At 50.4% G+C, this 14,141-nt stretch overlaps 1 protein-coding gene across 1 annotated transcript in view; it reads left to right on the plus strand.

Moving 5' to 3' along the window:
* The window catches only part of POLR2C (RNA polymerase II subunit C), an 80,997-nt gene extending 67,115 nt beyond the window's left edge, over positions 1 to 13,882 (plus strand). Inside the window, exons 8-9 of the mRNA XM_086947786.1 lie at positions 5,970 to 6,044; positions 13,288 to 13,882. Coding sequence (XP_086803912.1) covers positions 5,970 to 6,044; positions 13,288 to 13,432 — 220 coding nt within the window. The 3' untranslated portion in view covers positions 13,433 to 13,882. The remainder of the gene's footprint in view (positions 1 to 5,969; positions 6,045 to 13,287) is intronic.
* Positions 13,883 to 14,141: the final 259 nt, after the last annotated feature.

Genomic DNA, 14,141 nt, shown 5'->3' on the forward strand with positions numbered 1-14,141 from the left:
AGGGAACAGAGATGGAGTGCAATTGAAAGGGAAGCTTTCGCTGTGGTCTGGGCCCTGAAGAAGTTTGGGGCTCACTTCCGTGTTCAGACCGACCACAGGCCCCTCAGATGGTTAATGCAGATGAGGGGTGAGAATCCAAAACTGTTGAGGTGGTCCATTTCCCTACAGGGGATGGACTTTACGGTGGAGCACCGCCCTGGTACAGAACACGCCAATGCTGATGGTCTGTCCAGATTCTTCGGCCTTAGTGATGAGGACTCCCAAGAGGTTGGGTAGTTCTCCCCACTTTCAGCTGGAGGGGACACGTGTTGGACCTGACACCCTTGGCGTGGTTTTTCCCCCATCTTTTTGCCTCTGACTCATGTATTTTTGATGCTGTGCTGGATTTCGTTTTTGCTGGTTTAGATGCTTTGGACACTCTGCCACTGCTGATCAGTGCCAGAGTGTAAGTGCTCCCTCTGTAAATTGTCATATTGATTGGCATATTTGTTTCACCTTGAAGTCCCTAGTAAAGTGCACTGCGTGTGCCAGGGCTGGTGATGACCGATGCTACTAGTGGGCCTGCAGCGCAGATTGCGCCACCCACACAAGTAGCCCTAAAATGGTGTCTCAGGCCTGCCAGCGCAGGGCCTGTGTGCAGTCAGTGGACTGCCATGTCCGCCTGGCCAGTGTCCCCACTGGCTGGGCCTAACCCTTCCCTGTCTGTGCACATCAGTCACCCCTATGGAAGGCTCAAGGTACCCCCCTGGGCAGGGTGCAGTGTATGGGTCAGGTAGAGCATGTACTAGTGCAGGTCACATGCTCTGGTAGTGAGCAGCAGCCATTTTGTGTGCTCACTGCTGTAAGGCTATCTTGCTCCATAGGATAACATGGGGGAGGCTGGTCCCAATGGATACCAGCCTATCTTCTCATAGGAACAAGATGGGACATAAGTGAATGATATCCCTGAACTCAGAATTTCAAGTTCAATAATCTTTATTTCGTTGGAATTGCAGCATAAAAGATATACAAAAATACATATTATACATACAAAATACTTAATTATCATGACCACATTATTATCGACAAATGTACAAAAATATACAATCAGAAAAAGTGCTGGTGCATGATCAAATAATGACCATAACCCTTCACAGCTAAATCATGAGCAGGGGCTTGAAACACACATCAATAAATATAGTTAAAAGATTTGTTAAAATATTTACAAGGTTAAACTCAGAATTTAATAACCCATCTTTTAGTGAAGGTTGTTTTTAAATTCTGTGTTTGAGAATAGTACTTTTAGAAAGTGGCTGTTCTCTTGTCTAAACCTTTCTGTGTGCCTGGGCCTGTTTGTGGATTGACTGTCTGGCCATAGTGTGACAGGGGCTGCAGAGCCCCCAGGAGGTTGTCTGAGTCAGCCCGTGGATGAAAGGCAGCATCTGCTGCCAAGGAAGTGGGAGGAGATAGCACCTGATAGTGAAGGGCTGTGCCTGCCTGACCACAATGCTGGCTCCACCTCCTGCTGGGCGACTGTCACCTCTGTACCTGATACTGAAAGAGAGAAGGAAGCCAGGAAACCCCCAGTGCCCCAGCAACACCCAGAACTGGTTTGGACCGGGCTCAGGGCCCACTTGCACAAAGACTTCAAAGGACTTCAAAGACTTTTTGGGGTATAAAAGAAGGACCCCTGACAACAGAAAATCAGATTCTACAATCAAGAGGAACCTCTGCTGGAAGAAGGACTGCTGGAGAACTGAAGGAAGATTGCCTTGCTGTGTGCTCTAAGGGCTGACCTGTTCTGCTGTTTCAACTGAAAGCTGAGGAGGAGAAAGGGACTTTGCTGTGTGCTGTGACCCTACCTGCTTGATCTACCAAGACTTTGCTGTGTGCTGTGTCTTCACTGAATCTCCAAGGGCCTGAGAAGAGCTGGCCTCCTGTTGGGAACCCAGGGTTAAAGGTTCCTAAAGCTTTGTCAAGAATTGCTACAAGATCGTGCTGTTTTGGACCTGGAGCGTGTGGTGCTCAACTGCTGAGTGTAAGAAGGGATCGGTGTGCTCATCGGCACATTCCCAGCGAGGGTCGGAGGTCTGTGGTGCCTCCCCTCGTGGAATCTACTCAAGAACGGTTGTGAGGCCAAGAGGGCGGTATTTCCGTGACCTGCGCCCTCAAATCATCTGGCGCCTGATCACCGCCGCAGCCCGGGGCCAGAAAACCTCTTTTCAAATTGCCGTCCTGATCGGAGCTGCGAGGCCGAAGAACGAAGCCGCCGCGCTCCCATTGGTTGGAGGAGCCGAGCCCCCTCACCAACGCCGCGACGGGATAGGCCCGTGCGGCGCAGCGTCATCAGTGTTACTGTGCCGTGATTGGCTGAGGAGCGGAGCGTCATCGGAAGCCTGTCCCGGGAGCCGCACTGCGATTGGCTGACTCCTGGGTGTGCAGAGAGGCTCGCCCCAAATGCCGCGACAGGATTGGTCCCCGTCATCGGGACCTCTGCAAGTGCCGTCCGATCACCGCCGGGACCGGGGAAGACTGACCCGACCTCGCCGAGGGAATCCCTGAAGTGCCCCAGCCCCTGGCCTGCCGTCTCTGCTCCCCGCCGCTCCCGAAGGACTGAGAGCGGGCGGAGAGGCTGCTGAGACCGGCCGGGGCTGAGAGCAAGTGAGCTTTGATCGGCGCGGTGCGCCTGAGGCACGAGGACACGCTGATTGGCATCAAGGAGTTCCCAGCACCGCGGGTGAGGCGCGCTTGCAGCGCTTGAGGCCCATTGCTTTGCGAGCTGATAATAATTCCTTGGCATTACCTGGGGATACGCATACATACTGACCCGGAGGTCCTGATTCGTGAGAACTATGGGGTCGCCTACTCCAAACTGGTGGATGATGTCGAAGTGTGGTCCAGACTCCCGCTTTCTCTCATAGGCAGGATAGCGCTCATGAAGATGGTAGTGCTCCCCAGATTTCTTTTCCTCTTTACGAATATACCGGTGGTCCTTTCCAAAGCCTTTTTCCGGCAACTTACCCAGACGCTCATTCGCCTTGCGTGGGGGGGGAAGCAGCCGCGAGTGCAGTGGCAAACGCTCACCCTTCCGTATGAGCAGGGGGGCCTTGGAGCTCCAGACCTGGAACGGTACTATAGGATTGCTCAGGGTGCGCATCTTCATTCATGGATCCATGGGGATCCTGATATCCCTCATGTGAAACTGGAACGGCTATTTGCAGACCCCATCCCACTCCCGGCAACGGGATGCTATCCGCCTGATCGGAGGGTCGGCAATCTGGACTCTATAGCGGCCACGAACCATGCTTGGCATGCACTGGTTGGCTCCCGAGAGAGTGTGCTGCTGTACTCACCTTTGCTCCGCGTGGAGTGGGCAGCCTGGTTGGCCCCGCTGACGGAGAAAGGCGTCCTGAAGGCGCTACAGGACTTGGGCATTGTTACCGTGGAAGATCTCTTCTCAAATGGTACCCTGAAGACGTTGCAGCAGGTCCTTCAAGCCTGTCCTGGGGCAACGCTGTTACATAGCTTTCAATATCATAGGGTTCGTAGAGCGGCTCTTGCATTGCTGGGCCCGGACCTGGCTGAACCGCAGGAAGTGCCGGAGCTCACGTATATAATCAAGACCCCCTCTTCTCGCAAACTGATCACGGCTCTCAGGACACTGGGTGATGGACACCGGCAGTGCCCCCCCTCCAAGGCCCGGTTGGCCTGGCAAGCTGACCTACAATCTCCTATCTCGGACGATATGTGGCGTTACTGCGCTACCAACACTAGAAAAATCTCGCTCAACAGTCGCCACCGTCTGATACACTTTAAATTCCTACAGCGTGTCTACTACACGCCCGAAAGGCTGCATAGGTATGGGCTGAGGGAATCGGCGGAGTGTGAGCGCTGCCACTTTCACACGGCAGACTTTCTCCACATGGCCTGGACTTGTCCTGCTATTCATAAGTACTGGGTAGAGGTCTTTGCGGACCTCAGCACTATTCTTGGTGAGGAGATTTTGCCCAGCCCAGCGCTCGCATTGCTTGGTTTTTCCAAACCGCTCCCGGTGGCAATGCGGCGGCTTGCGGACATGGCGTTATTGACAGCAAAGCGTCTGGTTGCTTTGTGTTGGATGCGGGGGCCGGTTCCCACTAAGAAGCGTTGGGGGACAGATTTACTCTACTGTTGCACGCAATCAGAGGTGTATAGTGAACTACTACCTCCGAAGAGTCGCCCCAAAAACTTCTGGGGGCTGTTTAGGGCGTTCCAGAGTGCGCAGGAGGATGGTGAGTCGGATCCTGAGGGGGAGGAGCAGGATGTGCTGCAGGAGGATGGGGTTGCGGCAGCGGTGGATGAGGAGTGTGGTAGTTGAAGGCCTCAGTGCTGCGAGTGAGAAGTGGGTTGTGCCTGGTCTTCATGGTGTGTTGTGTGGGAGGGTTGCTTGGGGCGGCTGTCCTAGTTGTAGATGGCGTTACCCCTCTCCTGAGCTTTGTTTCGCCCTCGTGAACATGTGGTAGACATCCATGGCCCTATTAAAGGGTTTATGGTAGTGGTGAATGGTGGGAGCGGGCGGGTGGACACGGGTTTAAGTAGTCTGGCTAGTCTTTGAGGTGGGGTGGCTTGTGTTGGTCTGGGGGTTTTGGTCCCTTTTTACACCTTTTCTTGGTTCCCTTCTGGAGATACCCCATCCCTGGGTCTTCATGCAGTTCTTACTGTGTGTCCACACTGCTCGTACCATCCTGACAAACTAAACTGCACTTAGATCTGACATTGCTGGCGCTGCTGGGTAGCCTTTCCCTTGAGGTGTCGTGACCAATTATTGGCTGCTTCCATGGACTGCTGCTACTGCGCACTTCTTCTGCACCTGCAGTTCTGCCGCCAGGCCTCCGGGCTGTTGGTATTATGGCTGTGTGTTTTACCTTTACCCAGGGATTTGGGAGTGACCTTTTGTTGCCGCCGGCCTCCGGGTTGTAGGCGATGTCGGCTGTGTGTGTAACTTGAAGGTGTAATAAAGTACAAATTTAATTAAAAAAAAATAATTCCTTGGCATAGTCTGGTTTGCTCGTTTTTAGAGCCACGAGGAGCGAAATCAATAGTATTATTTTTAATACTGGTTTTAAGAGAGACTTGAGACTATTTTTATTTTTAATAAGAACTTCCTAACAAGTGCAACCATTAAGAATTAAGTGCAACCTTTACCTGAAGAAGTGATTATCGTGTATTACTGCTTTTTACTGCCTGCAACTAGATAAAGTTATATTTTTGATATATACTTACCTGTGTGGTCTCAGTTTGTGGTGGATTGGGGATTACTGTTGTGTTAAGTGCATTTATTATACACATTGCCTTGGGATAATCCTGCCTGCTCGCGCCAAGCTACCTAGAGGGAGAGCGGAGGTTATCTACTGTGTGTATTCCTTCATCCTGACTAGAAGCAAGGGTCCCTACTTGGGCTAAGGTACTTACCTCTGCCAATTAGAGACCCCCAGATCTAACAGTGATGCTTCCCTGAAGCAGATCCAGAAGAGACATTACGTTGAAATCAGGTGGTTTCTTCATCACTGTTTATTAACCCTTGTAGTTCAGTTTTCCAGATTTGATATTCTTTCAAAGTATAATTTCCAGATGTGTCTTGTATTTCATTTGATATTCTATATAGCTAACCAGGATCTTCAGATTTTGGGACTCTTCACATGAAAAATAAGATCGTGTATAGTAGTCTCCAGAAGATAGAGTTCTAAAACAAATGTTTCAGTACCCAGGAGTTTCTGAATTTGGAAAGTTAAAGATATTGGGTGTTGTGGCTTCTGAGGTCTCCTGATGGAGAGTGGATTCGTCAGATATGAGACATTGTTGTCTGTTGCCTTACGAACTAGGCGGCTGAGTTTGTACTGTATCCTTACATGGATCATAAGTCAGTGGAGACCACAAAGTATGGAAGTGATGTCATCTATCTGTGAAATGCTATTTGATGTCTGGAATGTTGCTCTATTATTTTCTTCCAGGCCAAAGAGTGAGTACTCTGAGATAGATGAGGATGAAGCTGAAGCCCCATATGATCCCAACGGGAAGCCAGAAAGGTAAAGAGTCGGAGCCTATTATTCTGGTTTGCTGTACAGATGAAAACATGTTTACTTTCAATAGAACTCTTCGATCATTGAATTGAATTGCTGTTAAAGTTTCAACCCGAGCTGCGTTTAACAGAATTCACGGGAGCATTACCGTTTCTGTAGTAGGGGATCTCTATGTATAGTCATAATCTAGTGAATAGTCCCGCCCATGTGCGTGTACCCCGGAGCAATAAAAAATAATCTCTTAAATTGTCAAAAAATGCAGAACTGCAAAGACACTTAAGAGAGAATTTAAAGACAGATAATGCAGCCTATATCCACAGGCTACACTGTCCAGTACTTCAACTAGAAATTCCACCAAAAATCCACACAAACAGCACAGCCTGCCCAGTTTCCTCCATAGAGAAACCTGCCTCTACCAGAAAAAGCCTCTGGAATGATAGAGAGGAAGGTATGGACAGACAAGCCCCATAGGCTGCCATTATGTGGCTCAAACAGGATACTGTGCCTTTAAGAGAACTTTCCAGAACTTCTCCCAGTATCCCAGAATGCACAGCAGGTCCCTTTTACTTTCCGTTCTTTTTTCCGGCTCCTGCAAGCTGGACCCTGGAGCATTGAGCTCTCCCTTTTTAAGAGTTTTCTTGGTGATTTTTTCACTTTTTCAAGTTTATTGGTGCTTTTCTTCCTTTGGTGCACTCTTTTGATTGTCAATATGCCTGCATTATTTGACAAATGTCCAGAGTGCTCCAGGAAGAAGGCCAAATTGGATCCACACGAGGTGTATATCATCTGCCTTCCCTCTTCTCATGTCCCAGAGGAGTGTGACATTTGTCAGGGCTTTTCTGGCAGGACCCTGAGGGATAGAATGAAGATCAGGCTTCAGGGCCTGGAGGACAGAAGGCTGAAGGCTCAAGGAGGGTCTGGAGGGGCTTCCTCTGCCCATGCTAAGGCCTCTGGGGGGCTCCCCAGGGGCAGGAAGACCAGCAAGCGTCCCCATTCTCCGTCTGTGTCGATTGCACCGACTACGGCGTCGAGAGGGATGACTGCAGTCTGTTCCCCGTCTCCCCGGGGCTCTGGGTCAAAGCGACGTCTACGTTTGGCGTCGAGGGAACTGAACAGACTGCCGTTGAGATATCCTGTGACGATTTCGTCGTCGCCCTCTTCGGAGTCGTCGTCGAGTAATCGACGTCGAGAGGCTCGGTGCTCGCCGTCGAGGCGACACCGCCGTTCGTCGTCGAGGGGATCCTTGACGTCGAGGAGAAGATCGTGGTTGAGGCGAATGTCGCCGTCGAGGCGAAGGCGTTCGCCGTCGAGGGAGAGATGGTCGCCGTCGAGGAAAAGACGCTCGTCGTCGAGGGGCCGACGGTCGCCGTCCGGTCACCGTTCTTCGACGCTGAGAATGCGCGGAAGGAGTTCTGGCGCCAGGAGTCAGTCTAGCAGGCGCCAGGTGCCTTTGAGAGACTCGCCGAGGTCCCTGCCTGGGAAGGAAGGCATATCACCGGGTTCGGTGTACTCCGCGGTGTATACCCCTTCTAGGCCGAGGTCGGTTACGCCCCCTCCTCCATTGCCGAGGGGACTTCCTCCGCGGGCTCCCACTCCGCCTCCGCTCCCTCCACTTCCACTGCGTCCTCAACCTCTACCTCAACCTCCGCTGCCGGCAGACAAGCCGCCTCCGATTCCTCCGAGGTCGGTCTCACTGCTCCGATATCCGACTCCTCCCAAGAGGACCCCTCGGCCGAGGGCCCCAGCCAAGCCAAAGTTGCCCGCCCCGGTGGAACCGGCGGATCGACCGAAGCCAAGGAGGTCGCGATCACGCTCCGGGCGGAGAGGGAGATCGAGGAGTCGTCATAGATCCTCCACCAGGTCAAGAAGGCGCCATAGGAGGCGCGGATCACGGTCCCGCACGGACTCTTCCAGGACCTATTCACCGACTTTGTCGGAATTCCCGGGGACGAGAGTGTCTCCTGTGGACGACATCAGCACGTTCCAGGATGTTCTCCTGAGGGGTGCAGCGAAATTGGGAATCACGGTGACGGCTCCAACACCCACGACATCCGGAATTTTTGAGACACTTCATAAGAAGCATTTGTCTCGCCCTTTACTACCGCTCGTACCAGGATTGGTAGAGCCCATGGAGGAGCTGTTCCTCACGCCAGCAGTGACGAAGGCCGCCCCTTCCCGGCTTCTTAAGAAGTACAGGGCTCCGGAATCTGACCCGGCCTTTCTGCGAATGGATCCAGTTCCGGATTCTGTTATAGTGACGGCGGCCAGGAAACAACATTCTACCTCCCCGTCTTCTACAGTGCCTCCTGATCAGGAGAGTCGATGGATCGATTCAGCTGGCAGGAAGGCCTGTGGGACGTCATCTACGGCCATGAAGGCGGCTAGCGATGCGGCTCTGCTAGGGCGGTATGATCGTGCCCTGCGGGAATCCCTCCAGCAGTTCACGGAACTCCTGCCGCGAGAGAAGATTGAGGATTTCCAGGTGATCCTGAAGGAGGGGATGCTGGTATCGAACCAGGTCATCAGCGCGGCTGCTGATGTCTCATTTGGCGGCCCATGGGTACTGTCATGGGATCAACCAACGACGCCATGCTTGGCTTAGGCTCACATCACTCAAGCCGGAGGCTCAGCAGCGGGTGGCCAATCTGCCCTTCTCGGGGGAAACCCTGTTCGGCAAGCATGCGGAAGATGAGATGGCCCGCATGAAAGCGGAGGCAGAGACCCTGACGGCTGTTAGGTTAGAGAAGCCCAAAGAAAAGAAGGCCTACCGCCCGTTCCAGAGACGGTTCGGGGCACAGGGCAGAGGGCGAGGACAGGCTTCGGGACAGCAACAGCAGCAGTTCTGGAGGCCCTTCCAGAAGCGCCAGAAGGGGAGAGGAGGCCAGCAGTCCTCTACAGCGGATAAAGGCCCAGCTGGGTCTCGACCCTGAGCGGTTACTTCTCCTACATCCGTTACCCGCTCCGGTGGGGAGAAGCGTTCAACTTTTTCTGGCAGAGTGGAGAAAAATTACTCAGGACAAGTGGGTGCTGAATATTGTTTGCAATGGATAGTCTTCGGTTCACCAGCCCGCCTCCATCAATTCCTACAGTCAGCTCACAGTTTCAGCTGCGCGAGCTCCAGGCGAAGGCCGATATCCTGTTAAGGAAAAGGGCGATAGAAGACTTACCTCTGTCTCAAAGAGGAATAGGTCTGTACTCCTGGTTCTTCCTGGTTCGCAAGAAGGACAAGAACGAGTTCAGACCCATTCTGGATTTGCGACAAGCAAACAAGTGGATTCGCAGAGAGAAGTTTTGCATGCTGTTGTTGCGCCAGATTTATCCTCAGCTGCAACAGGGACACTGGCTGTGTGCTATAGATCACAGGATGCGTACTTCCATGTGCCCATTGCACACAAACACAGGAAGTTCCTGCGATTCCAAGTCGGGGCCAATCATTCTCAGTACACAGTACTGCCATTCGGGCTGAAGTCTGCGACCAGAACATTCTCGAAGTGCATGGCAGTGGTAGCTGCACACCTGAGGAAGAACAAGGTGTTTGTCTACCCGTACCTGGACGACTGGTTGATCAAGGCCTCCTCCTTCTCGGAAGCTCAAGCACACTTCCAGAAGACGTGCGTTCTATTGAACAAGCTGGGGTTGCACATCAACATGTCCAAGTCTGTCCCGACTCCGGTCCAATGCATACAGTACTTGGGAGCCTCCATCAATACGCTGTCAGCAAGCGTGTCTCCTTCGGAGGAGAGACGGTTATCACTCCTTCGGAAGGCTCAGGCTCTTATGACCGCTCCATCTACAACAGTGAGGACGGTGTCTTCTCTACTGGGGTCGATGGCCTCTAGTATCTTCCTCACGCCTCATGCACGGCTGCACATGAGACCACTGCAGGAGTGCTTGGAGGATCAGAGGAAAGGGTCTTGGGACGACGAGATACGACTGTCTCTGCATGCTCTTCAGTCTCTGAAGTGGTGGTGTTCAGTGGAGAATCTCCTCAGAGGGGTTCCCTTCCACAAGGACATTCCCACACAGACGATCGTGACGGATGCGTCTCTCCACGGCTGGGGAGCGCACTCCGGAGACTAACAGATTCAAGGGACGTGGTCTCCGGCGGAGTTCACGTACCACATCAATTTCCTGGAACTTAAAGCTGTTCACTTGGCACTGAAGGCCTTTCATCCGTCCTTTCAGACCAACTCTCTGCTTGTACAGACGGACAATACGACCATGATGTATTACCTCAACAAGCAGGGGGGGTCGAGATCGCGCACTCTATCGCAGGAGGCGCAGGCGATCTGGCACTGGCTTCTGGCCACAGGACTGACTATAACGGCTATCCATCTGCCAGGTGTGCAGAATGTTCAGGCGGACGCATTGAGCAGACTGATTCAGGAAAACCACGAATGGGTCATAAACGACGAAGTGCTAGGAGAAGTCTTAGCAAGGTGGGGGACTCAAGACCTAGATCTGTTCGCCACCGCCGAAAACAACAAATGCCGAGACTTCGCATCCAGGTACTACCAACAGGGGACGTTGGGGAATGCCCTATGGATCGACTGGTCGAATAGCTTTCTGTACGCTTTTCCGCCCATTCCCCTGATTCCGGCGGTGCTCATCAAGCTGTCCCGGTCCAGGGCACGGATGATCCTGATCGCCCCGGAATGGCCCAGGCAGTGGTGGTTCACGGACCTGCTTCACCGGTCGCTCCTTCCTCACATACGGCTGCCATGCAGGCCGGACCTTCTAACGAAGTTCGGGGGCAGATGGTGCACCCGAACCTCCCGTCTTTGAGTTTGGCGGCATGGCTCCTGAGATAGTGCAATATGGCCATTTGAATCTACCAGCAGATTGTATGGACATACTGAAGGAGGCCAAACGACCTTCCACTAGGACTTCCTATGCTTACAAGTGGAAGAGATTCTGCATCTGGTGCAAGTCCAAGAACTATGACCCTACGACGTGTAAGGAGGGTGTCATCCTTCCTTAACTTCTGCATTTGGCGCAGGCTGGCCTTAATTTCCATTCCATTAAGGTCCATCTCCCTGCATTGACTGCCTACAGGAAATGCCCTTCACAGACTTCCTTCTTCCGGATCCCTGTGATCAAAGATTTTTTGGAAGGCTTGATGAAAGTATTCCCTCCTGTCCGGCTTCCTTCGCCTTCATGGGAATTAAATGTGGTGCTGTCCAGGTTGATGAAGGAGCCTTTTGAACCTATTCATAAGGCTTCGTTACAGCACCTGTCCTGGAAGACGGCGTTCCTCGTGGCCATCACATCGGCCCGCAGGGAGAGTGAAATTCAGGCGTTGTGTTGCCAAGAACCTTATACTGTATTTCATACTGCTAAGGTTGTTATGCGTACTCACCCTAAATTTCTTCCCAAGGTTATTTCTGATTTTCATGTCAACCAGACCATAACTTTGCCTACGTTTTTCAGAATCCTTCTTCTTCAGCGGAAAGGTCTCTACATTCCCTGGATGTTAGGAGGGTGTTGAAATTTTATCTGGATAAAACCAAAGATATTCGTAGGTCAAACCAATTGTTTATCAATTATGGATCAGTCAGGACCGGCCTTGCTACCTCAAAACAGTCCATTTCTAGGTGGATTGTGTCCTGTATACAATTGTGTTACCAAAAAGCTAATAAGACCTTAGGAGGTAAACCCAAGGCTCATTCCAACAGGGACAAAGCTGCCACGACTGCTTTGCTACGTAATGTTCCAATTGCAGAAATCTGCAAGGCGGCCACTTGGAAGTCGGTCCATACCTTTGCTAAGCATTACTGCCTGGACACTGATGCCAGGACAGACGCTCAGGTTTGGCAGGCTTCGCTGCGAAATCTGTTCGCACAATAGTGGTATTATTTCTTTACTCTCCACCGCCGCTTTGGTGTGGGGATGGGCTTGCCATTCTATTCACTAGATTATGACTATACACAGAGATCCCCTACTACAGAAGGAGTAGTTTCTGTCCTGTAACTCCAGTTCTGTAGTAGGGGTATCTGTTATAGTCATAAGCGCCCGCCCTCCTCCCCGGTGGAGAAAGATATTCATGTAAGGAATACTACAGGTCTGGCATGTTACGCCTTCAAAAAGAACTGAAAGTAAAAGGGACCTGCTGTGCATTCTGGGATACTGGGAGAAGTTCTGGAAAGTTCTCTTAAAGGCACAGTATCCTGTTTGAGCCACATAATGGCAGACTATGGGGCTTGTCTGTACATACCTTCCTCTCTATCATTCCAGAGGCTTTTGCTGGTAAAGGCAGGTTTCTCTATGGAGGAAACTGGGCAGGCTGTGCTGTTTGTGTGGATTTTCGGTGGAATTTCTAGTTGAAGTACTGGACAGTGTAGCCTGTGGATATAGGCTGCATTATCTGTCTTTAAATTCTCTCTTAAGTGTCTTTGCAGTTCTGCATTTTTTGACAACTTAAGACATTATTTTTGTTCGCTCCGGGGTCCACGCACATGGGCGGGACTATTCACTAGATTATGACTATAACAGAGATACCACTACTACAGAACTGGAGTTACAGGACAGAAACTACTCCTTCTGTAGCATTCGTCATTGACTATGCCCGTAATTCTGACCTTTGAATGATGCATGTAAAACTCTTTTGTGTCATCATTTGGAGTTTATTTCTCCCTTATACAGAGCTTTCATAAGTGGATGGTGCCCAAAATGTATGGGCTGTACTATGTGTTTTTTATGAGGTTAATGTGTAGACCGGACTTGAAGTGGGTGCTACAGTTGCAACCGTTTGGGTCTGTAATGGTCCATTTTTCTGGCACATCCGTACACTGTTGTACCTGAAGGATGGGGCATTAATTGTTAAATACCATTGGAAATCGGTACGTGCTGTGTTTGGAGCCCTTGTCACATCCGTGATTAGCCAGGTTTCCTTGAATTGCTCCATTGAATTCATGTGCTACCATTACTTTCAGAGAACACTGCACTTAGTTTGGTAGGAAAGTGTGTTCCGCGTTTAGAAAATGTGTCAGGCTTGGAAATGTGTGTTGCTAACACAACATTTTCTAGTGTTTGTTGTAGGGTTTTGTGCATTCCTATCCAGTAATCCTGAGTGTTACTCTATCTTGGTTAAGCTCACACCATACACCAAGAGCTCCCCAGTGTTCTTAGTAAATGGAATGTACAGAGAGGTGGTTAGTAGTCACTGGAGCAGGTGGATCTCAGTTTTCCAGGAAAGGCAGGCGTAGATTGTTCGTTTTCAGATACTGATTCTCTATATTTCTGTCCTCAGATTTTACTATAATGTGGAGACTTGCGGATCACTGCGGCCGGAAACCATTGTTCTGTCAGGCCTGTCGGGCCTTAAGAAGAAGCTGAGTGACCTCCAGACACAGCTGAGCCATGAAATCCAGAGTGACGTACTGACCATTAACTGAACCACACCTGGTCCAGTGGAGTAGTGGATAGTCTGCTTAGCTTACTTAAGAAAGACTCCCGTAATTTCCCAGGCAAGACCCAGTCATGAGTTATTCCGTGCTTAACGTGGCATTGGAAATGCAGGCGAGCATGTGATTCAGAGCCTGAGCGTAGGATGGTCAAAAATAAGAGCATAGTTTGAGAGGCCCGATTCTAAAAAGAAGATCTCCTCTTGTTCCATATTTGGGATCATGACTGCTGAGCAAGTGGCTCTGAGTCTCTGTCGATAATTAGGTTGCATGTGTTATTCTCATGCACATCAATACATTTTGTTCATTTGTGGTCCAAGGTATCACATTTTATCCTATTTTTCTAAAAAAAAAAAAAAAATTTAAACTCCTGTGAGTTTGGGATTTTCATTTTGTTTATTTAATATTGAAATAAAGTTAAATGTTTTTCTTTAAATAGAAGTGTTTTTTTTTTAATCCAAGGAATTAAAAAAGATTATATGAAAGCACTATTTGGGACGTACCAAATTAATACGCTGTACATAGAACCCAACCAGTGGTTAAGCTGCATTAACTATACTTCACTGCATAATCTAAATACCAAAGTCTTGTAGAGTACAGTTGACCATTAAAATCATAAAGCAACAAGATGCAAGCTGTTAACCAGAGTATCAACCAAGAATGCATTATTATAACTTAGCCCAGCATTCCCCAGATTATT

The sequence above is a fragment of the Lissotriton vulgaris genome, chromosome 12 (assembly GCF_964263255.1).
Source record: "Lissotriton vulgaris chromosome 12, aLisVul1.2, whole genome shotgun sequence".
NCBI lineage: Eukaryota > Metazoa > Chordata > Amphibia > Caudata > Salamandridae > Lissotriton > Lissotriton vulgaris.